We start from the raw sequence: 25,648 nt of genomic DNA, 5'->3' as shown, positions 1-25,648 counted from the left end.
AGAGGCTTAACTCTTTTATCCAAATCTGTTGTTGCATGCCATTGAGTCAGTCCTGACTGATAGCAATCCTATGTAGGGTTTCCAAGGAGCAGATTTCAGCAGAATGTCCAGACTAAGATAAACTAAGAAGAAAACTCTGACAATCTACTTAAAAGTTAGTGGAAACCCCATGAATCACAATGATCAAATCTGGTTGTACACGGGACCTCCATCAGGGGCAGCTAACAACACGTGTAGGTTAAAGTGTCAAGACCCTTTGACTGCATATTTAATTTCCTAAAACAAGTTATTCTAGTCAATGGAGCAGAAATTAGACCTAATCAAAGGCATGGCACAAAGTCCTATCAGTCTATGTTACTCTCGTTTTTAAAGATAATGGTTGGCATTTTTAAAAGTGAAATCACGACTTAGACCAGTTCAACTCAAAGCACTTATTAACTTAGTAACTTATTCATGATTTCTTGAATTTTGACAACAACATCAGTTGCCACTCAAAAGTGTTTGCACTTGACATTTTCAACTGAGACCTCAAAAATCTTGTCAGTGAATGGGTTGAACAAAGCTGCCCAAGCAAACACCATTGTGGAGCTTCCTGTCTCTGGGGCCAGGCAAAGAATAGCTCAAGACTAGCGTAATCAGATAGGAGAATCAGAAAACCAGAAGTAATTATAAGACTTTCTGGGAAATAAAAAGTCCCTTTAGGGGCTTCTTTAATTTCAGATTACATCTATTAGATGAAGATAGTTATTTCTCGTCCCTAAGTAGAAGAATTTAGACAAGGAAATTACTAAATTCATGAGCTTGAAAGTGGAGTTTTATTGTGTTTTTCCTGGCATTCTGTCAGATATACATAGAAACATATACTGTGCTGATTCCTAACAACTGAACAGGTCCCTAGAGCTTTGTTCCACAGGATGTGACATTTCCTCTGCTGACTTTTCCTGCCCCTTCTCCAAGTCATGGGACTGCTATTCTCCCTGACAAGTAAAGACTGACAAGAACTTTTAGTAAAAAGGCAATAGGTCTATACAGAATTTTTTTACTGTTGGTAACCTGCCTCTGAAATTATCTTATTAAGAATACCATAATAATAATCCTTGGGTTTATTATTATTATTCCAAAAGACTATTCCAGTAGCATGAATAGGAAGGAAACACAGCTAATGAGCAAGATGAATCTTTCAGCAAGATGGGGAAGAAAAAAGTGCCTTGTGTGTAAAACTATCTAGTGATTGACGTGTTACCAAATTTCTCCAAATAGATTTCTGTGTGATTTAGCCTCTGGTTTCTTTTCCTCATAGATCAAAAGAGCTTTCGTGGTCAGGATTAGTGTCAGGAGAACATTACGAAATGTGAGACAGAGGCTTCCGTAGAACTGTGAATAGATTGAGGATGCTTACTGCAAAATGTCACTCACACACTCCTCCCTCCACCCCATTCAATATGTTCTGTCTGCTGATTAGTCCGACTGGCAGAGTGTAAGAATTTTGGCTTTTACGCTGAGTGAGATGGAGAGTCCCTGGGAGAATTTGAGGGGTGCTGTGATCTGACTCCTCTTTTGACAATCTGTCAGGCCACTCTAATGAGACTAGGACGTAAGAGGACAAGGGCCAACACATGAGGTGGTAGGAGGTCAATGTGAACATTCAGAGGAGGGATGCTGGGGGCTTAGGCCACGGTGGTGGGTGATCTAGTTATATTTTGAAGGTGGAGCCACCACATCAGCTAATGGAGTAGACATGGGGATACAAGGAAGAGCTGAGTTAGGTGAGTCCAAGCTGTGTGTCCTGAGCCGCTGGTTGACAGAGCTGCCATTTTTGAGACAAGAGGAAGAAAGCAGGGGATATATGTTAAATGGTCCCATAGGTGGTCAGGATGGGGAGGCTGTTGGCTATCAGAGTCTGCAGTTCAGAAGATAAATCCAAGCCAGAGAGAACAATGTGGGGGTCATGGGCATAACAATGGCATTTCAGCCCCAGAACTGGGTATGATTATCCAGAGAGTGAGTGTGCAGTGAGAGAAGAAGAGATCCCAGGACTAAGCCTGGATGCTCCAGTGTTTACAGAGGTCAGCGAGATGAGCAGTATGGGAGACTGAGGAGTGGTGAGTAGAGTAGGACGAAAACCAAGAGCACCCTGGAAATCAAGTGAAGAAAGTGCTTTAAGGATCAAGACCAATCAGTGAAGAGCCGTGGCGAGTGACCATTTAATGTGGTAATGTGGAGATCTGCAGACTCTTGGTTTCTTGGGGAGGTTGAAGAAGGAAGCCTGACAAGAGGGAGTTAGAGAGAATGGGGAGAGAGGAATTGGAAATATTGTTGACATCTTTAAAGTTCTGCCATATGGAAGGATTTCTGGTAGCATAGTGATTTCGAGTCGGGCTGCTAACCTCAAGGTCAGCAGTTCAAAACTACCAGCGGTACTGTGGGAGAAAGACGAGGCTTTCTGCTCTCATAAAGATTTGCTGCCTCAGAAACCCTATGCAGGGTCGCTATGAGTCGGAACCAACTCCACAGCACACTGCTACCAACATATGGAAGGAACAGAGAACTGGGATGGTTAGGTCAAAAGAAGAGAGGTTTGTTTTTTTAAGATAATTGTAGATTCACATGCAGCTGTAAGAAATAATACAGAGATCCCATGCACACTTTACCCAACTTTCCTCCATGACAACATCTTACAGAACAGTACTATATTATACTGACATTGGTATGGTCACCAGTCGTATTCCAGTCTTCCCAGTTTTATTTGTACTTGTGCGTGTGTGTTAAGTCTTCTGTTATCTCGTCACATGTAGGCTCACAGTCCTGACAGAACAGTTCCATGACAAGGACCCTCATATTAACCACCCCTCTGAAACTGCACACCCTCTCCCCCACCACACCATTACCACACCCTTTGTCCCTAATCCCTGGAAACCAATAATACCTTCTCTATTTCTATAATTTTATCATTTTTTAAAAATGTGGTAAAAATGGAATATAGTATATAGCTTTTTAGGATTTTCTCCCCACTCCCCTGAATTGAGGTTCATCTAAGTGGGTACATATATAGTTTTTCTCGTTGCTAAGTAGGACAGCAGCCAAGAAATCAAATTGCATTGGACAAATCTGCTGCACAAGATCTCTTTAAAGTTTTCAAGAGCAAAGAAGATACCAGTTTGAGGACTAAGGTGCTCCTGACCCAAGTCATGGTATTTTCAGTTGCCTCATATGCATGTGAAAGCTAGATAGTGAATAAGGAAGACAGTAGAAGAATGGATGCATTTGAATTATGGTGTTGGAGGAGAATATTGAAAGTACCACGGACTGCCAAGAGAACAAACTAATCCTTGTTGGAAGAAATACAGCCAGAATGCTCCTTAGAAGCCAGGGTGGCCACGCTTGTTCTCTCATACTTCAGACATGTTATCAGAAGGGGCCAGTTCCTGGAGAAGGACATTGTGCTTGCTAAAGTGAAGGTCAGCAAAAATGAAGAAGACCCCCTCCCCCCAACTAAATAAGTTAATACAGTGGTAGCAGCAGTGAGCTCAAACGTAAGAATTACGATGATGTTGCAGGACCAGGCAGTGTTGTGCAAAAGGTTGCTATTAAGTCGGAACACATCTAGCACGTAACAACAGCAGTGGTACTCTGTGGTAAGTATTGAAAGACATCTGGGTTGTTTCCATTTGGGGCCATTATGAGTAAAACGGCTGTGAACATTTGTACACAGGTTTTTGTGTGAGCCTAAATTTTCAATGAGTTTAGGATCAATGCCCAAGAGTACAATTGCTGGATTGTGTGGTGTCTTAGATATCTAGTGACGTTGTAAAGGAAATGCCACAAGTGGATGGGTTTCACAAACATATTTTCTCAGAGTTTAGGAAGCTAGAATTCCAGATGCTGACATTAGGACAAGGCCCTGGTGTCCTTTGAAGATCTGTGGGCCGGCCCAGCGTTCCTTGAGGATCTCCATGTCTTAGCGTCTTATCTTCCCCTGGGTCTAGAATGTGCCCAGCACAGGGAACCCAGATCCAAAGGCTGTGCTTTGCTCCCTGAGCTGCTTTCTTGGTGGTAGTAAGTCCCTCTCTGCTTGTTTCTCTCTCCTTTGGTCTCTTGTAAGGTACAAAGTGATGCAGGCCACACCCCAGGGAAACTTCCCTTTTATCAATCAGATCAGGGCTGTGACCCGAGTAAGCATGCTGCTTCCCACCCTGATCTCCTGTCAACTGTTTGATTGACTTATCTCAGTGTGGGAAATGATTACATCACACAACCTGCCAAACCAAGAATTATGGCCGAGACAACTTGACATATATTTTCAGGGAATACAATTCAATCCAAGTCATAAAATAATTGTATGCTTAGTTTTAATTTTATAGAAAACTGATAAACTCTTTTCCATAGTGACTGAACTATTTTACAATCCCACTAATAATGTATGAGTGAGTATTCTGATCTCTACACATCCTTGTCAGTATTTGGTGGTGTCCTGATTTTTAATTTTAACACACTTGTTAGGTGTGTAGAAGTATCTCACTGAGTTTTTAATTTGTGTTCCCTCCTGGCTCCTGATGTTGAGCCATCTTTTCATGTACTGATTTGCCATTTGGTGACATGTCTGTGTCTTTTGCCCATTTTCTAACTGGACTTTTTGTTTGTTTTACTGTTATGTTTTGAGTGTTCTTTATATATTGTAGGTACTAGTGCTTAGTAGCATAATGGGTTACACACTATTGCTGACTACGGGGTCGGCGGTTCAAATCCACCAGCTCCTTTGAGGGAGGCATATGAGGCTTTCTCCTCCTCTTGAGGTTTACACTATCAGAAACACTACAGAGGTCACTATGAATCCGAACAGACTCATGGGTACACAACAACAACACTCCTTAGTCAGATATGGTTTGCAGATGCTTTCTCTTCATCAACAGAGCATTAATGTGAGAAACATGCACTATATTTCATGACGAGGTTTGCTGCCTCCTCCTCTCTCATCTCTAAACCCTCGAGGGTCTAGGCTTAGTCCTGGGACTTCTCACTGCACTCTCTGCGTGACCTCATCCAGTTTGGGGGCATGAAATGCCATGCCTATGCCGATGACACCCACATTTCTATCTCTGGCCTGGACTTACCTCCTCAACTCCAGAATCTGACAGCCAGCTGCCTGCCCAGCATGACCACCTAGATGTCCACGTAACGTGTCGCCTACTCTCTTCCTCTTGTCTTGTGCATCTCAGAAAGCGGCAGCTCACTTTTCTAGTTGCTCAGGACACAACTCTTGGTGCCATCTTTGTAATCCCAGATCCATTCCACTTGCAAATGCTGTGACCCTACCTGTAATATAGCCAAAATCCAGGTATCACCTCTGTCATGGTCCCAGTGACCAACCTCCAAACATCTCCCTGCATTGGCCTTGGTCCCATTACATTCTAGTCTCTTCAGGGCAGCCAGAGAGATCTTTTAAAAGGTAAGTCTTCACAACAGCCTGTACTGTTCAATCAGTGGGCCCCTGGTATTTACCCATTCGATTTCATTTCCTTACAGTATTCTCTTCTCTGCTGCCCTTGCTGGTACTTGAACCCACCAGGCACTCTTCTGCCAGACATCCACATGGTTTTCTCTCTCACTTTCAGGTCCTTGCTCAAACAGCACCACCTCATTGAAGACTTCCCTTTCCACGCTGTAGCCCACCCCATTCCCCTCTTTCCTGGTCTTCCCAAGTCCCTTCACTGTCTTGCCTTCTTTGTACTTACTGCCCACTGCCATGGTGGTTTTTACTTGAGCAGAGCCAGTCTCCCCATACATACATACATCCACACTGTGAGCCCCACCCGACACCTGCAGCCATGTCTGACTCACTGTTACGGGTTCGCGGATGTCAGAAGTGAGTACTGCCCTGGCCGTTTCCTGACGTGGTGGGAGTCCTTCAGGGCACCTCCCTTAGTTTAGGGACCTCAGGTCCCTCCTCAGAGCATTGTCATGAGGATTAAACGAGGCAGAGCACAGGCACAGCTGATAGAAACACACACTTAAGCAGTTCGGTCTCCTATGTCCAGCGCCCTCCAGTGGAAGAAGTATGCCACTGTCCTTTTCATATGGCACACACCATTTCCTTTTTGCGTCCAGGACCTGGTCATTTCTCAAGATGATCAGTTTCTAAGTTCCCTGGCTGCCAGAGCCCCCTTGTTCCTAGTTATCCTACCGCCCTCCCCGCCCACCTGCACATAATATGACCAGTCAGCCCCTAGTTAAGTGCCGTGGAGTCGGTTCTGACACATAGCAACCTTGTATAGGGCTTTTGAGAAGCAGCTGGTGAGTTTGAACCGCCCACCTTGCAGTTCAAACTGACCCTGCGGTCCAGTGCATTCTCCTGCAGTGCCATACCAGCACCCCACAGCCAGCTTCCAGTAGCCACTGGAATCTCCAGTTGATGGCTTGCCCGTTAAAGCTGAGTGCACCCTCTGCTGTTTGCTGCCCAGAACCCTATCTGTTTTTCCCTGTGAGGCCTGAGGTGGCGCTGTAGCATTAGCACTGGATTGCAAACCACAAAGCAGATCTTGATAACCCTATTCAGAGTTGCTATGAGTCGGAACCAGGTCCAAGGCACACAGCAACAACAGTGCACGGAGTGCCAGTAAAAGAATGAAAACCAGCATTTGTGAATTTGTTTGAAACTTTTATATCATCACTATTTGGAGGAGGCCAACTGTTTTACCCATTTGTATTGTTAATTGCTCATTAAGCTTGTATTCTTTCAAGCATGAATACCTGGTTGAATCTGCATAACCTCTTATTGTCAACCTACCTTTGTTCACTCACAGATGAATGCCACTTGCAACTCTCCCACCAGGCTCTTTTTGTAAATAATATAAATTTTATTTTCTCCAAATAGAACTGTGATATCTTGCTGGTTTTGCAGTTTCCTTGTTTTGCTGGATTTCAAATCCCTTAGAGCTTACAGGTGCTGTTTGTACACCAGATCCGTGGTGTAAGACAGCTCTCTTCCATGAGAAAGGCGAATAGTGTGAACACCAGCCACTCTCCACCCCAGGAACTCCTGACCTGCCTTCACCTGGGACTTCTCAGATGCTCCCTAGCCCACAGCCTCAGTTTCTCCCCTGCTAGTTGAGGCTTTCTGCTCCCGTAAAGATTTACAGCCTCGGAAACCCTGTACAGGGTCTCTTTGAGTCAGAACCAACTCCACGGCACATAACTACCACCACCAGTGAGCCCGTTGCCTTGTATCTTAGAAATATTTTGACTATACCTGAGAACATAAAAGCTTTCTCCCAAACTACACCCCATTATTATTATGAAAGCACAAATTGAGTGGGAAATCCATCTTTGAGACATTTGAAATTATTGCATGCTTGACTTCAGAAACCAAATTCAGATAAAGGCTTCTCAATTATACTTCTGTTTCTACTGAACTCATGACTGCTCACTGAAAGGCCGCTTGTTCATATCTAAAACATTGTTTACAGTGTCCCAATGAATGGCAGCCAATCCCGGCTTTGGGATTTGGATGGTACATTTATTCCCTGGGGAAAGAAGTAACAGCTTGAGATGGGGCAGGGCTTGCTGAGTGAGAATGCTTCTCATTCTGAGAATTGTGTTTCGTCTTGCACAGATTCTCAGTGAGCATCCCTAGGCCTTCTTTGTGGCTGAAAATAAATGTGGTTTCTTTTGCTTCTAGAATTTTTTACAAAAAAATAAACAAGAAATTTGCAGCTTGGGGAGTTTGGCTTTGAAAACAAAAACATAGGAGTGATGAATCAAGACTTGGACAATGCATAACTTTTCTTTTTAAAGGATAGCCATGTGACTCCTTGTTTTGCCGTTGCTATCTTGGTACTGAATCAGTATCTTTGGGCAGTTGATCAGCCCAGTACATTCCCAGAGAGCAAGTAGCATGACTCGAGCACAGCAAAAATTTAGTACATATGTGTACCAGGGAGGTGGTTTCAGTTGGGATCTAAGCTGATCTTCAAGACCAAATTGGCTATTTGTTCTAAAACACTGAGTTGTTGCTGTTGAGTGCCGTTGAGACAGTTCTGACTTATAGTGACCCTGTATTGGGTTTCCGAGGAGCAACTGGTGAGCTTGAACTGGCAACCCTGTGGTTCAAACCGACCTTGCAGTCCAGCGCATTAACCTGAATAGCAAACATCTATTAGAGACATGGAGGACTGGTGTGGTGCTGTGGGTTAATGCACCAGACTGCAGAGCCATTTGAACTGCAACGTTGTGACGGTTCATGCTCACCAGCTGCTCCTTAGAAACCTTATGCAGGGTCGGTATGGGTCAGAACCGACTTGACGGCACTTAACATCAGAGATAAATATTCTTTTTCTTCATGGGAGGACACCCACAAGTGCCCACAAAATGACATAATTCACTTCTCATCGCTTACAGTTGAAACTACAAAAATGAGTTAACCTACAAATTTCTATTTGCCTTGTAGAAAAACATTCTAGCCTACATTTTAGCAAATGTATTCTTATCACTGAGAAAGGATTTTATCTTCAAAGGATTATGCTTTTAAGCAAGTGCTTTGGAATGAGAGGAACAAAGACTGAAAAGATGACCACGTGAACGTCAGTGCCCAAGTTCAAGGAAGTAAAACAAACATGGCGCTTCGGTGGAGGCAGGGGCACTTGCCCATCCATAACAGAGAGTGCAGATTGGCATATAAGCAGAAACCAGCAGATTCTCTGCCCCAGTAAAGAGTGTCCTGCTGAGTAAAAGGAAATTTGGCCTTTAGAGTCATCACTCACTATGAAAGTGCAGGGAGAAATGGACTCCATCCGGTGCTTATGGCTTGGAAAGCTGGGCTGTGTACTTGGGACAGCAGCAGTCTACATATTTGATCTATGGAATATTTGTGTGTATAGCAGGCAGCGGGGCAGGGTGTGGGCTATGGCACAGAATTATGTAAAGTAACTGGAGTCATTATTATTGTTTTAACAAGTGTGCAGCTAGAAAAGCACGTAGTCACACACTGCAGTTCTACTGAATGCTGGGTAAGAAAATCATGGCAAATGTTGGATCTTTTTTGGAAATGTTCTAAAACTAGACTGTTTACACAGTGAGCCATTTTTAATGTAGCCTGCTACGTGTTTGGGGAGAGACATGTACCCTTTTATTAGGAATATGAAACACTCTTTGAGCTGCAGCATCACTTCAGGAGAGTTTAATTGCTGGGATTAATAAATCACAGCTGCAGAAGTCAAATTCTTGGCAGGATTCTTTATTCAGCTGTTTTTCCCTTGCCCTGTTACATTCCAGATTTATGGCCGGCATCATGTTTGGAGCCAGCAGTAAGCTTGTTCTTTTCCTATGCGGCTGTTACGTGGTTGCCCTAGGAGTGCACGCCGGGAAGCATGAGGTGGCTGAATATTATGTGGCTGCTGTGTACGAGCACCATTCCATCTTGAGTCCAGACCCTCTGACTCCTACCACCCGAAAGCAGGCCTTGGAGCTAATGAATCAGAACCTGGACATCTATGAACAGCAAGTGATGGCTGCAACCCAGAAGGCAAGAAACACTCCTCTTTGATTACATGACCTGCTCCCCTAGGAAAGAGCAAGCTGCTCTAGTAACCCTAGGCTCCAAAACCTTCTGGAAAACTCAGCCCAACTAGTAGGTCTGGAAGTGTGGCATCATAGGATAAACACTGGACTGCTAACCACAAAGTCAGTGGTTCAAACCCACCAGCTGCTCCTTGGAAATCCTATTCAAGGTCGCTGTGAGTCGGAACTGACTTGACGGCACTTAATGACAGCAGGTCTAAGCACGTGCTATCTTGGGTGACGGGAAGGGCAGTATACAAGTAGTGGGAGGCTGGCAAAAGAATAATGAAGATAAGCGAAAACCTAGGGAGGTAGGCATGGGCTAAAGGGGATAGAGGTAAACAGTGATACATACACAACCTTGGAACAACAGTGTTCTCTGTACAGATATATGCAATGAGACATAGACTGAATGGGTAAGGGAGGAAGATAAACATATATATCCCACAAATATATGCATTTGAAAGAGGATATTTGTACAGGAGTATTTACCTTTCCTGCAAACACAGCTATCAATGTGGTAGGTAGAGCGAGCGTACTATGGACAAAATGATGAAAACTTCCTAGATATTACCCAGCATCCTAAGGCAATGAGCTGCTGGGCCTGGGGACTCAGGACGGTAGTCTCAGAGGACACCATGGTCAATTGGCCCAACATAGTTCACAAAGACACTGCTCTATATCCTGCTTGGGTGAGTAGAGTCTGGGATCTTAAAAGCTCATAAGTGACCGTCTAAGGTGCAGCTGTTGATCTCTCTTTGTGGATGGAAGAGGAGTGATGAGAACTGAAGAGACTTGGCATCAGTCCAGTGGACTAATGGAACATGGGAACATCAGTCTCCACGAGTCTGAGACCAAAAGAACTATATGGTTCCTGACTATCATTACCAATGCTCTGAAAGGGATCACATTAGAGGGTCCCAGTAGAGTGGGAGAAAATGTGGAACAAAACTCTTAAATTATAAAGAAAAGCCCAGGCTTACTGGTCGGAAAGAGACTGGAGGAACCTGAGACTGCGGCACTCAACCACCCTCAGGGCAGGAAAGGAACGCCCCCTCGTGGCCCAATTTTCAGTCAAGCAGTAGATCTTCAGGGGAGTAATAACAGCCCTAGTAAGCTATGCTCACAATGGAAGGGTCATTCAAAATCAAAAGGGCAACATCTTCCTAAGGGCAAAGCTGAGAAGAGATAGGAAGATGGGTGAAATGGAAACCAGAATCACAGGAAGGAAGCAGGATCACTGTTTTTGCATGGAGCGAATTGCAGTCATTGAGATGAAACAAAGTGTATGGTTTGTTGAATGTAAAGGTGATGATCTTGCCTGTAAACCTTCACTCGATTCACAATAAAAAGTTTAAAAAACAACAATAGGTATGAGGTCTCTGGGTACTGCAAGCAGTCTGCACTCACCTACTACCCAAAAAGTTGACAGTTCAAGCCCACCCAGCAGTGCCACAAAAGGCTTGATGGTCTGCTTCCGTAAAGATTGTTGTTTTTAAGTGCCATAGACTCAGTTCTGACTTATAGCAACCCTGTATAGAGTTTCTGAGGAGCAACTGGTGGGTTTGAACCACCAACATTATGGTTCACAGCCCAGTGCTGATCCTACAGCACCACACCAGGAGTCTTCCGTAAATATTACAGTCAGGAGGAAACCTATGGAGCGGTTCTACTCATGGGTTAACCAGGAGTCAGAATTGACTTGATGGTAAACAGTTTGGTCTTTTGGTTAGCAAGCCTGAGCTGACTGGAGTCTTGCTCCTCAGAGAGTGGCTTAAAGACTACAGCAGCGCCAGAAGCGCCTTAGAAATGTAGACCTTTCAGCCCCACCCCAACCCACTGAACCAGGGTCTGCATTTTAGCAAGATCCCCAGGTGATGTGTTAGCTCTTTCCGGTGTCAGAAGGCCTGAAGTAGCTCCCTAGTTCTCAAATGTGACTGCCCAGAGGAATCACCTGACCAGGTTTAACAAATATGGAGGCCCAGGTCCTGCTGGAAATTCTGCTGTAATTGGTCTCGGGTGTAGCTTCAGCACTGGGAATTGTTCAGGCTCTACAACAGATCCTGGGAGTCTTAGTGAGGCGCTGTAGGGTAAGCACTGGACTGCTAATCTCAAGATCCATGGTGCAAACCCACCAGCCACTAGCAGTTGAGCACCAGCAGGTCATTCTAATATGCAGAAAACTAAGAGCTACCCGGCATCACGGCCTCACCTCCTCTTAGGCACTCAGCTTAACTCAGTGGTAAACATTCACAGAGGAGCTCTGGTGGTACAGTGGTTAAGTGTTCAGCTGTGGATGAACCCACCCAGCTGTTCTGTGGGAGAAGGAAAGGCATGGTGACATGCTTTCCTACAGATTGTAGCCTAGGAAGCCCTGAGAGGCAGTTCTCCTCCATCCTCCAGGATTGCTGTGCATTGGACATCTACTCCACAGCACACAACAACAACAGGCAGCCACAGAAATGCAGCCTGTTGCCTTCTAGTCTCTGTGCCAGACTGTGAACAGTCTTCAGACTTCCCAGACCAGAATTGAGCCCAAATGGACAAAAAGAAGGTGGGTGCCAGCCTTTGTGAAGGCTTCCTGCTTGGCATGCATTTCCCACTGCTGCCGGATGGGCGGGGAGAAGGAGATGAGCCCCCTGGGGCAGAGCTGGAAATGCCAGAGCCAGATGTTTCTGTAAGAAATGCCCTTTTGGGAAAGTCTGAGCTTTAACCCTGGTGGTAGGTGGTCAAGCCCGGCTGCTGTGCCTCAACAGGAAGTGGTCAGTGCGAGTAAAACTTCAATGGTGTCTCTTGAGTTTAAAGGTCAAAACGTCATGCCAGCAGGTCCTACCCCAACTGTGCCTTTCTCTGATCAAGGAAATAAAGACTGCCTGCATATCCACCATCAGTTATTGCTATACTTGAAAAAATCTCAGTCTACGAAATGCAGAACTAATTGCAGTCGGTCAATTCCATCTCATGGTAACTTCATGTGTGTTCAGAGTAGAACTACGCGCCAGAGGATTTTCAGTGGCCAAGTTTTCAGAAGTACATTGCTTGACCTTTCTTCTGAACTACCTCCTGATAGACTCGAGCATCCAACCTTTGGGTTAGCAGCCAAACGCACTGACCATTTGTACCACCTAGAGACTCCATAAGATGTATTTGTATGTCTGATGTAGGAAGGGCGAGTAAAGACCTGTTCCTGATGAATGGAAATCCTCTTTTGTCCCTAACCTGATATCCAGTTTCTCTTTGAAACCCAGCAGTGGCCCAGAAGTCACTGTCCAACTGAGGACAATGGGAACATCTGGAAAGGTTTTCCTTTCAGTGAGCCTACCTGTAACTAACTGCCACCTACTGTTCTGTCCTCAGAGCCCATCATCCTTCCCACCTTTGAGGACAGTTGTCATGATTCCCCAGGGTATCTGTCCAAATGGCTATCTGTTCACAGTTCCTTAGATGATGCGGTGTCCAGCTGCCCCCACTAAAGACTTCAGGCAGTTCTCCCAACACTGCCGGCCGAGGGCAGGGAGGAAGAAAACTGTCACCTCTCAGCCTAGGCACTGTCCCCAGGACACACTTGACAGCTATGTCTCACTGAGGGTCATGAGGCGCCTGCTGTCAACTAAAGCTCCGGCGCCTTTCCCACACACACGGGCAGACGCACTGCTGCCGTTGCCGTCCTGGACTCAAGGTTGATGGATTTCACCTGAGAGCCAGCCTTCACGTTTGCGCTGCTAACATTTCATTTCAGCTTGTTGGGCTATTTAGGGATCTCTCCTGACATGTATGTAGGATATCAGTTACCTTCACGTCATCCACACACTTGATGATACCTACCTCATTTATGTCTACGCTGAAGTCAGTGTTAAAAAAAAATCCCAAGCTCTCCCCTCACACTTTCTGCTGCCACTTGTCCCCCCTGTGAGAGTGTTCTCTGGATAGAGGTGTCGGCTTGCTTGACGCTGAGCCCGAACCTGAAATAGCACCCACCTTGCACTTGTCTGTCCTGTCCACAGGCCACGTGCCATCCTGAGACCCAGGGGCTGTGACTCTAGCAGGCCCATCCTTTAGTATTTTAACCGTGTTGCTATACATTGAGTCAATTACAGCTCATGGTAACCCCATGTGTCAGAATATAACTGCTCACATAGGGTTTCCTTGGCTGTCATCCTTCCAGAAGCAGTTTGCCAGGCTTTCCTTCCACAGAACTGTGGATTAGAGCTACCAGCCTTTAGGTTAACAGACTACTACAGACTGTTTACACTTCCTAGGCTCCTTGCTGCTGCTGCCGCCACATGTTGTCAGTCAGTTCCTACTTATAGCAGTCCTGTAAGGCTGTAAACCTTAGGGGAACAGAAAACCTCATCTTTCTACTTCAGATGGACTGGTGAATGTGAACTGCTGCCCAACGTGTAACCCACTACACTCCTAGGGCATCTTGTACACAAAGGAGCGATGAGGCTCCTCTGGTATAACATGTTCTTGTTGACCCATGTTTTATGTGCCACCAATGTGTTCTTTCTTTTTAAGATCGTCCAAATGTCCAGCAGTAAAAGATAAACCCCATGTATCCTCTTGTTAAACACATTGGAGCCATTATACGTGGTATTTTTCACAGTTCTTAATCTATAGTGGAGGCCTGGTGTGGCCCTGTGGGATAAAGCACTGGACTGCAAAGTCAGTTTGACCCACAAGGTCAGCAATTCAAACTCACCAGCTGCTCCTGGGAAACCCTATACAGGGTTGCTATGAGTTGGAACTGATTCAGCAGCACTTAAGAATAACAACAATCTGTCGTGAGAAAAATCAAGCTGCAAAACCACATGCTTATGATTTTCTTAGATACGTACATTGGAGCCCTGGTGTGGCACTGTCGGATTAGCACTGTATTGCTAACTGCAAGATCAGTGGTTCAAACCCAAAACTTGCTTCTTGGAAACCCTATATAGGGTTGTTATAAGTCAGAACCAACTAGATGGCACTAAACAACAACATACATACACTGATACAGTGACATTTTGCCTGTGTCCTGTGACACAGGAAAACAGCAATGGTTAAAGAAATCCCCCCACCCTTGATGTTCAAGACAATGATTTACTGCAAAATAAGTGCTCTTCCCATATGAGTTAAATAAGACTCATCGATGCCCCCTTAACCTGTGATAAGGCCAAACTCAGACCCTTTAAATTCCCATGCCTTCCCTCATAAATGGGTAACTGAACTGTTTGTTGCCACTGATGAATCAAAAACAAAGTGCTTCTTAACCAATCTTTAGTTACGTTTCTGTCTTTCTCCCAATTCCCTAAACTTTGGCCTATTCTCAGCCTGGAAATAGAAAACCAAAATGGAAGCACACTCAGCATTTCTTAAGCTGAAAAAACTGAAGAAAAGTTTAAGCCTTGACTTGCAGTACTGAAGGATTCTATGGAATGAATATTGAATGATGCAGAAAACATCAAAAAAAAAAAAAAAAGATGGAAGGAATACAGAGTCTCTGTACCAAAAAGAAATGTACATGTTCAACAATTTCAAGAGGGAGCATATGATCAAGAGCCAGTGGTACTAAAGGAAGAAGTCCAAGGTGCAATGATGGAATTGATTAAATATAAATTGAAATCTTTCAACAAACTGATGCAGCATTGGAGGCACTTACTCATCTATGCCAAGAGATTTGGAAGACAGATACCTGGCCAAGTGATTGGAAAAGATCTATATTTGTACCCATTTCGAAGAGAGGTGACCCAATGGAATGGAAACCATCGGACAATATCGTCCGTATCATATGCAAGTAAAATTCTGCTAAAGATTATTTGAAAGTGGCTGACAGGGAACTGCCTGAAGTTCAAGCTGGATCCATAAGAGGAAGTAGAACGAGGAATATCATTGCTGATGTCAGATGGATCTTGGCTGAAAAGAGAGAATGCCAGAAAGATGTTTACCTGTGCTTTATTGAATATGCAAGTGCTTTTGATTGTGTGGATCATGATAAGCTATGGATAGCATTGCAGAGAATGAATATTCTGTAACACTTAACTGTGCTCATGAGGAACCTCTACATAGATCTAGAGGCAGTTGTTTAAAAAGAACAAGGTGACATTGAATGGTTTAAAACCAGGGAAGGTGTGTGATAGGGTTGCATTCTTTTACCATACTTATTCAATCTGTATGCTGAGCAAATAACCCAAGAAGCTGGATTATACGAAGAACATGGCATCATGATTGTAGGAAAACTCATTAACAACTCGTGATATGCACTTGAATACAACCTTGATTGCTGAAAGCTGAAGAGGACTTAAAATACTGATGAAGATCAGAAACCACAGCCTGTGGTATTGATTGCACCTCCATGTAAAGAAAATAAAAATCCTCACCACTGGACAAATAAATAACATCATGATAAATGGAGAAAAGATTGATGTTGTCAAAGACTTCATTTTACATGAAATGAAATGAAAAATCTCATGCAAGCAGCAGTCAAGAAATCAAACGATGTATTCCATTAGGCAAATCTGCGGCACCAGACCTCTTTAAAGTGTTCAAGAGCAAAGATGTCAGTTTGAAGATTAAAACTCAAGCCATGTTATTTTCAATAGCCTTATGATACATGTGAAAGTTAGATGTTTAAATAAGAAAGACCGTAGAAGAATTGATGCATTTGAGTTATTGTGTTGGAGAAGAATATTAAAAGTACCGTGGACTGCCAAAAGAATAAACAAATCAGTGTTGGAAGAAGTACAACCAGAATGCTCTTTAGAAGCCAGGATGGCCAGACTTCATCTCTCGTACTTTGGACATGTTAACAGAAGGGACCAGTCCCTGGAGACAGACATCATGCTTGCTAAAGTAGAGGGTCAGCAAAAAAGAGCAAGACCCCCCAATGAGATGGATTGGCACAGTGGCGGCAGAAATGGGCTCAAGTGTTACAACAACTGTGAGGATGGGGCAGGATCAGGCTGTGTTTCGTTTTAGTGTACACAGGGTTGCTATGAATCGGAGCCAACTTGGCGGCACCTAACAACAACCTGAACCAACACACTCTCCTGCATGAGAAAAGGGTTATTGTTGTTGTTAAGTGCCGTCAAGTCAATTCTGATCCATAGCGACCCTGTATAGGGTTTCCGAGGAGCAACTTGTGAGCTTGAACTGCCGACCTTGCAGTTCAAACAGCTTCGCAGTCTGGTGCATTAGTCCACAGCGCCACACCAGCACTCCTCATCATAGACCATTCTGATGGCACACCTGTGACGTCACCGTCTCATTCCGCTCCTCACACCTGGGCTTTTCCTAGCGTTGTTCAGTCTCAGTCTCTATTTAGAACAAACAAAATACTTTTTAATCTTTAAAATACTTGATGATCTTATGGTCAGAGTGTTCTCCTTATTACAATATACCCTTTCCCATCAGAATAGTGTCTTTTGTCCTTTACTTCTGAATAAAGCTTCTTTCTAGCAAAATCTGAATTTATTTTTTTTAATTTGACAATATATATGCATTTTGTGTGTGTGTGTGTGTATGTGTATTGTTGTGAAGTGCCCTCAAGTCTGTTCCGACTCATAGCAACCCTGGATAAGGTTTCTAAGGAACTACTAGTGGGTTTGAACCACTGACCTTGTGGTTAGTAGTCTAGTGCTTTTCCTACAGAGCCACACCATGACTCCATAATATATATTAGGTACAGAGAAAATAACCAAAATATTAATAAGGGTATAATAGGATTATGAATTCTTTATATTTTCTGTTTTCCAAATTTTGTACAATTAAACTTTTCAAGCCTTTTAAGAGGGGTGCTTTCAAAAATTCATGGAAATATTCCATATCTTTTCATATTATTATCCCATGAACATTTTGAAAATGTATTGTGTAAACAGAGGGAATATATATATATAATGAGTTTGCAGTGCATGTAGAAAGGAACGACTCAGACTGCCTGCTGTTTGAGATTACTCAGGCCTCTCCAGAGGCCCTCCTCCTCCATCTTCTACCGCACGGCTGGTGCTATCTTATGCCCTGTAAGTGGACAGCATCCGGAGAAGGAGGCCCTGGCGCTGAGGTGGAGGCTACCCTGTTTATTTTGATTTTCTTAGCTTGCTGCAGACGTCATGAGGAGCCCAGGCCATCCCAGCCAGGGAGCCCAAGGCATCCCTCAAGTGTGGGAAAAGGCCTTTAGGGTAATGAGGGTTCCCAGCTGGGGAATTTCGATTTAGAATAAATCCTTGTTTCCATGCTGAAATCAACACACTTGCCTGTTAACGATACCAATGGGTCTCAACCTTGGCTGCACATTAGACTCACTTGGGGACCTTTAAATAAACAGTGTTGCCAGGTCCCCACCCACAATCAATTGAATCAGGTTTCTTAGGGTGAAGCAAAGCATTAGAGTTTTTTCTAGACGTTTCCTGTGTAAATCTGATGCGCAGTGACTGGAAATACCAATTTATAATGGAGTTATCATTGACCTCATCTCCAATTGTCCACCAAGAACTCCAAACCCTTCCTAACTATGCACTTGGCAAACTCCCTTCAAGGAAACTCAACCATCCTTCCCTGATATGCCCCCAGGCAAAGTCAGTGTGTGTTGGTAGAGGATTTTGTCTTTGTCTCCTAAGAATTAGGCCAATAGGGACATCTTCCCCCACAACTCATAAGACCCTTGATGAGAGTCCAGCCACCATCTTGGTACCTTTGGTCACTGCCTCAGCATAGATATTGCTAGATGGCTGTTAGATGAATGAAGGAATGAGTGAGCTGGTGCTTTCTGTCATCTCAAAGACTGTTCTTTGATGTTTTGAGTTCCAGGGTGCACAGATTATAGTGTTTCCAGAAGATGGAATTCACGGATTCAACTTTACAAGAACATCCATATACCCGTTTTTGGACTTCATGCCATCTCCTCAGTTGGTGAAGTGGAACCCATGCCTGGAGCCTCACCGATTCAGTGACACAGAGGTGTGTGATGATGCCAACTTTCCTCCTCAGTAAACAGGGCACATGCAGATGAACACAGACAAAGACCAAAACCGTGCCCCTAGGGACCATAGAAATCAATCCCAAATTCCATGTTGTCATGTATTCCTTCAGTTAGCGAATGTCTGGTAATTACAAGGCATTTACACATCTTTAGATCCTTCTACTTACTAATTGTACAAACTAATACATGAATAAACACTTATAAAAAAAACAAACCACACAAAAGTAAAAAGACAAAAGTCCACCTTCCCTTCCTAGAGAAACTGACATCAGCAATTTGGTGTGTATCCAACAATATTCCTTTCTATGTGTTTCATAATTATTGACATCCTCTTGTTTAGCATACTATATGCTCACATTTTTAAATTAATATTTTTTAAACATTTCTATTATGAGCAATGTTTTGATAAATGTCCTTATACACATATTTTTTTGCAAGTTTGTCCAAATCTTTCTGTAAGATAAAATTCATACAAATGGAGTCTGAGTCAAGCAATACACACATTGTATTTACAAATTATTTTAAAGAGTGCTAAGTTTCCCCTTTGAGAAAAACTGTGGTATTCACTTTCTGTTGTTGCTGTGTGCCACCGAGGCAATTCCAATTCATGGCAAGCCTATAGAACAGAGCAGAACTGCCCAGTTGGGTTTCCTAGGTTGTCAACTTTTAAGGGAGCAGCAGATCACCACCTCCTTTCTTCCACAGCACAGTTCGTGGGTTTAAACCTTTCAGTTAGCAGCCAAATGCTTAACCATTGCCTGTTTTCCTACCCATTGGTCAGTGCAACATAAAATCAATGTTTTTGAATTTTTGTCAGTCCTGGTGTGGCGCTGTCAGATAAGCACTGGACTGCTAGGTTGATTAGAACTGCAAGGTTGGTGGTTCAAATCCACCAGCCCCTCCTCAGAAACGTAAACAAGGTTGCTATGAATTGAAACCGACTTGATGGCACTAAGTAATTACTAATGACGTAAACATCTTTTCAGGTGTTTGTTTACCATTTGTATTTATTCTTTTATAAATGACCTGTTTACATCTGTTGAACATTTTCTGTAGTGGTTTCCTTTGTAAAAAAATTTTTTTTGGAATTGGGTGAAGGTTTACAGAGGAGATGAGTTCAGTATTTCATACACATTTTGTTTCATTTCACTAACTGCAGTCCCCACCATGAAACATCACATCTCCCACATTGTTCCTGTGATTCCCGTTCCCATTCCTCTTCCTTTCCGAAACTGTCTTAACTTTGTCCTTAGGTAAATACTGCGCGTTTGATATCAAACAGTTGACTTTTCTAAGTTGTGCACATCTCACCAGTGTTACTGTTCCCCAGTCTATTGTATGGCTGAAAATTGAGCCACAGGCTGAGGAGTTTGTTTACAAGCCTGAACTGGTTACCTTTTTACTAATTTAGAATAGGTGTTTATATGTTACAATCACAATACAGATACTCTTCCATTAAAAAAAAAAAAAAAGTAAGGCTAAAAGCAGGATCTCCAAGATTCATTTCTTTGTACCTCTTTTTCTCTAGGTCCTTCAGCGCCTGAGTTGTATGGCCTTGAGGGGACAGATGTTCCTGGTGGCCAATCTCGGGACAAAGCAACCCTGTCATTCCAGTGACGCAGCGTGCCCAAACGATGCACGATACCAGTTTAACACGAATGTCGTGTTCAGCAGTAATGGGACCCTCGTTGACCGCTACCGCAAACACAACCTCTACTTTGAAGCAGCTTTTGATACTCCTCCAAAAGTGGATTACATCACCTTTGATACCCCCTTTGCTGGCAAGTTTGGCATGTTCACTTGTTTTGACATCCTGTTCTTCGACCCTGCCATTAGCCTCCTCAGAGAGTCTGAAGTGAAGCACATTGTGTACCCAACTGCCTGGATGAACCAGCTCCCACTCTTGGCTGCGATTCAGATCCAACTCGGCTTTGCCATTGCCCTGGGCATCAACGTTCTGGCAGCTAACATCCACCACCCCTCTCTGGGGATGACAGGGAGTGGCATACACACCCCTCTGCAGTCCTTTTGGCACCACGACATGGAAAACCCCAGTGGTCACCTCATAGTTGCCCAGGTAGCCAAAAATCCACTAAGCCACAGCCATACAGTGAATGCAACAAGTAAATTGGACCCATCCCATACTAAGTTCTTAAAAATCTTGGCAGGCGACCCATACTGTGAGAAGGATGCTCAAGAAGTCCACTGTGAAGGAGCTGCCAAGTGGAACATGAATGCCCCGCCCACATTTCACTCTGAGATGATGTACGACAATTTCACCCTCATCCCCGTGTGGGGAAAGGAAGGCCATCTCCGAGTCTGTGCCAACAGCCTCTGCTGTCACTTATTGTACCAGAGGCCCAACCTGACCACAGAGCTATATGCCCTAGGAGTCTTCGATGGCCTCCACACAGTGCATGGCACTTACTACATTCAAGTCTGTGCCCTGGTCAAGTGTGGGGGCCTCGGCCTTGACACCTGTGGGCAGGAGATCACAGAGGCCACGGGGATATTTGAGTTTCACCTCTGGGGGAACTTCACTACTTCTTATATCTTCCCTCTGTTTCTGACCTCAGGGATGACCCTGGCAATCCCTGACCAGATCGGCTGGGAGAATGACTACTATTTCATGAGGAAGAGTGGGCTGTCCTCAGGCCTGGTGACGGCAGCGCTCTATGGGCGGGTGTATGAAAGGGACTAGGGCAAGTGTGTTGGGTGGGCACTGGCTACAAGTCATATAAACACTGTGACCACCTCCCACAACACTTTTTACTCAGAATGGGTTCAGTAATTCTTTATAATCGCCACACAGAACTCAACGCCATACTCAAGGTTACAGGGACTATTAGGGAAGTTGTTAAGTGTATGAGTCGGTTCCCACCCACAATGACCCTGTATATAGTTTCCAAAGAGTGACTGGTGACCTTGAACTGACAACATTGCAGTTCAAACCAATTTTGCAGTCCAGCCCACAGAGCCACACCAGGACAATTCTGGGTCAGAAATGCTCAGGGCACCCTTCTTACAATGTCTTCTCAGTGCAGAGGCAGGCCTCTCTCTGCCCGGCCAATGTTACAAAGCTCTTTTAGGAGCAGAGGGAAAAGCAGCAAATGCTGTTCAGTAATGATGCACTGGGGATTATAATCATTGTAGTGGAACAAAATATGATAGGATGAATGCAAAACCAATGCTCTCCCATGTAAACTATCACTTAATTCACAATAAAAGCTTTTTTTTTTTTTTTTTAAATAAAGCTCTTTTAGTATTGCTATTAATGCTCATACAGCACACTACTCCACCATAGGCTTCAACCTGAAGACACTCAACTCTAGCTATTGGGTCACCAAGACTTGCTCCCCTAGTTAAGTGCCTGGAGGCTTCTTACTCTACAGACAAGCCTCCTGCCAAAAGTCACGCAACTTAACTTGTTCCAGGGGTTGGGAAGCCCACCGCTCTGTCTGGAGCTCTGACTCCTGCGTCAAGGAGGTTCAATGTGCAGGGATCGCCCAGTCCAAAGGACGTGATCCATTCCTTGGTCTTTTTGCTTAATGGTAGCGAGAGTCCCCCCTTCCTGCTCTGAGGTGGCTCATTTTAAACCTACATTAGCGTTCCAAGTTTTTCCAATCATAATTAACTCTGTTAACAATCACAACTGAATCATATCATCCTATCAGCATCTTGTCCCACCTTTTCTTATCCAGACCCATTGGAAAAAAAGTTGTTTGGTGGGAGTTACAAGGATTGTAGGTCGAAGGGCATATGAAGTAATCCATTGTACTGCACCACCTCTGTGCCCTAATGGTGGGATCCACTCCTTTGGCACCACATCCTACCCTGGAAAGATGTAGGGGTTACAGATTCCCTCAGCAAATCCTACTCTTCAGCTTGAATTATTGAGACATGTTCTGGTATTTTCTGCTCACGTTTGTCTTTTTCAAGACACACCTTCTAACAGTTCTCTCAGTACACAGTTGATTGTTAAGAACTCAAAAATAAATCTCAGTTTCTGTTTTACATATCCTCAAAGCAGTATTTTGTTGTCTTGTTCTTGTTGATCAAGTGACACTCAGGAAGTATAAGCATTTCACATACCTCAAACTCTCAAAGCAAAAGCTGTATTCGAAATGGTTCCCATGGGGATCTTTCCCACCATAACTGACTCAAACTCCAGTCGAATGAAATGGTAACGCCAGAGCCCTTAATAATATCAGAAATACAGACTGTGAAGCAGCTTTTAAAAGTGGATGAGAAGTTTTTCTCTCATCTGCTTTTCTGTAAGTAAATGGAATGTGTCAAGCAGGACTTGGGATAACTGGAAAGAAAAAGTGAGACTGGAAAAATTGTTGGAAAGAAGGGGCAGCCATGGAAAGTTATGAGTAATAGAATTTTTTCCGTCCAACTTGTCTCATCCAGGGATCCAGGGACCTTAACAAATCACGCTTGCTTTGACCCACCAGCCTCTCTGCAGGACAGTAATGTGACAGTCTGCTTCCATAAAGATTACAGGTTGTGAAACACTGAGGCAGTTCTACTCAGAATTGACTCATGGGCAACTGGTTTGGTTTGGGACAAGAGCTATATTTATAGATGCCCATCCATGCAGGATGGAATGATCTTGGTGTCATTCAACCTGCAGTTCCACAGAAGCGTCTCTCCTTTGTAGAGAAGCATGGTGCCTATGTATATAAGTTGCAAGAACTTCAGTCATTTATTCATGAACCATTCACCAGGTGTGTATGAAGCACCCACTAGGCACAGAATAGGGACTTCCCACAATGTTAGTTCAGATACAGAATGATCGGTGGGAGAAAAGTGTGGTGGAGATATTATTAGGCCACTGGTTTCTATATTATTTGCATCAACATTTCAGTAATTTAGAAAAAGATTTTGATTCCATGCCTAGTAACTGTTTCAGATAACCTTTTTTACATGGACAACAAATAATTAACCTTAACTGTTGTGGGTATTTCATTTTATCTCCTTTTAAATTTTATTTTAATTTTTTTTCAAAGTGTGTATGCTATATCTATATACAGAATTGCATAAAAATAAAAAATGAAAAATTTTCCTTCCTTAGTTTGTCTTTGAGACCCTATTTTAGCTTTTAGGCAGGATAATTAAGGGCATAAATTCTAGAGCAGATGGACTTGGTTTACATTCTTGGCTTCACAGTTTACTCTTTACTGTGTGGACTTGGGACAATTTATTTAAACTTCATTCGTGGAGTGGCATTAAATAACCCATGTTGGGAAAGTAGCAAGAGCAGCCCCACCTCCAGCTGACTAACTGCTCTGCCGAAAAGGCCTGGAAGGAATCAAGTCTTCAAGAAAAAGCAGGAAGAACTCAGAATTCCTGAGGAGGCCCAGACTCCCCCACACCCTGGGAAGTCCTCTCCCACCCAGACGACATCGCTCGCCTGCCCTCGCTGACGCAGAGCAGCTGGGAGGAATGAGCTGGCTGCCTGACGTGGCTCCGGATGTGGTACTGTCTGCCCACTCAACTTCCCTGCCCCAAACCTCAGAGGAACAGAAATTATTTTTAAGATGTGTATCATTGCTTCATGCCAAGATGATTCAAATGAACCTGAGAGAGGGTAGTCAGACCTGCTGGGACTACTTCACTCACTATTTATTAAGCACCTACTGGGTGCACATTTTGCCCTTCAGAGCAGAGCACGGAGAACTTTCCCTGGGTTACTTTCTACTGAAAATTTAGAATTAATTGTTTATAAAGCAGAAATGAAGTGGAAATAAACAACAATGGTAGAACAAATGATGTTTACAATAAAAAGAAGTAGCTAACAGGACAAAGGAGTATAGGGGGAAATGAGTAAAAGATGATTTTCAGGAAAAAAATTTGTCTATGACTAAAGGTTATGATACGCTTTTGTCTCTATGATCCTCAAATTCAGAAAGCCAGTGGCAACTTTGACCATAACACAGAGATAGGAAATCAAATCTATTTTTGGTTGAACCAGACTTGGGGAAAGCCGCTTGGTCCATGTACGTTACAATGTAGGCACAGCTGTGGCTGGCTGTGGTTCTCCACATAAAGGAAGTGAAAAGCACAATGCACTGCGCGCACGCTGCTTGAACAGGCCTGTCCCCAGAGAAGGCAAAACTATGCCCTCCTTGGTCTATCCAGTCTCTGCACCTGACACACTCACTCCTGAGGAGAGGGCCTACCGACAGCGCCTGCCGAGAAAAACACACCCAGGCCACCTCTTACCCAGTATCCTGTGGTTCACTCCCACTCCCCCATGGCCACAGAGCATTGGACCAGGAGTTAAGTAACATCGAGTTGATTCCAACTCATAGTGACCCTGGACAGGGTTTCCAAGGAGCAGCTGGTGGGTTTGAAATGCCAGCCTTATGGTTCTAAGTCCAGTGCTTATCCTACAGCACCACACTAGGAGTAGGAACCTACTTAAAGTCCAGCCAGTCAGAAGGCTGGATGGTGGCCTGAGGTGACCTGACACAGACGCTCCACCCAGAGACAGACAGTGGTAACTCAGCTAATCAGATTGTCAGTGAAAGGCCTGCTCAAACCCAAATTACCCACTCAGTGAACAAACACATGATTTCTGAACAAAGTGGGTTTCTATATGGCAAAACTGAAATAAAGCTTGAATAGCATCTTGTACTGTGAGAAAAGGCCAATATTTATAACAAATGATGATGTAACATGAAGCTCTATGAACAGGCCTCTTGTGGGTGCTAATTTAGCTGCTTACCAGTCCTGAGGAAAGATCCAGTCTCCGGCTTCCATATTCTTTCAGTCCAGAGGAAAGATCCAGTCTCCGGCTTCCATATTCTCTCATCGCCAAGTCTTCCTTTTTGTATTAATCGAAAGTTCTCACATAACAAATGATTCCCAAACCTAGTGACTTCGAACCAGCATGAGCAGTATTAACTGGTTCACTTTCCCTGAGTTGCTTTGAAATGCAAAGTTCTGGAAGAGACATTCTGAAAGCAGCCAGTACCACCTCCTGCCCCCCAGAATTCTACCTAACCCACCTCAAGCAGCAAATGATGATCTGGTCATCAGCCTGGTGGTGTGGTTCTCAGCGTGGCCTCCAAATCTGTTACATCAGCATCACCTGGGGACTTGGTGCAACTCCTCAGGTCCAGCTCACCCTCA

At 44.0% G+C, this 25,648-nt stretch overlaps 1 protein-coding gene across 1 annotated transcript; it reads left to right on the top strand.

The window, feature by feature from the left end:
* The first annotated feature begins 9,268 nt into the window (after positions 1-9,268).
* On the top strand, positions 9,269-21,209 carry BTD (biotinidase). The gene is made up of 3 exons (XM_006840008.1): positions 9,269-9,517; positions 18,337-18,486; positions 20,037-21,209. Exons 1-3 carry the CDS (start codon positions 9,272-9,274, stop codon positions 21,207-21,209), a joined length of 1,569 nt encoding a protein of 522 aa, XP_006840071.1. The 5' UTR covers positions 9,269-9,271.
* The last annotated feature ends 4,439 nt before the right edge of the window (positions 21,210-25,648 follow it).

The sequence above is a fragment of the Chrysochloris asiatica genome, unplaced genomic scaffold, assembly GCF_000296735.1.
Source record: "Chrysochloris asiatica unplaced genomic scaffold, ChrAsi1.0 scaffold00028, whole genome shotgun sequence".
NCBI classification, from domain to species: Eukaryota; Metazoa; Chordata; class Mammalia; order Afrosoricida; family Chrysochloridae; genus Chrysochloris; species Chrysochloris asiatica.
Note: the sequence above shows the minus strand (reverse complement) of the source record. Positions and strands in the feature narration are given on the sequence as shown.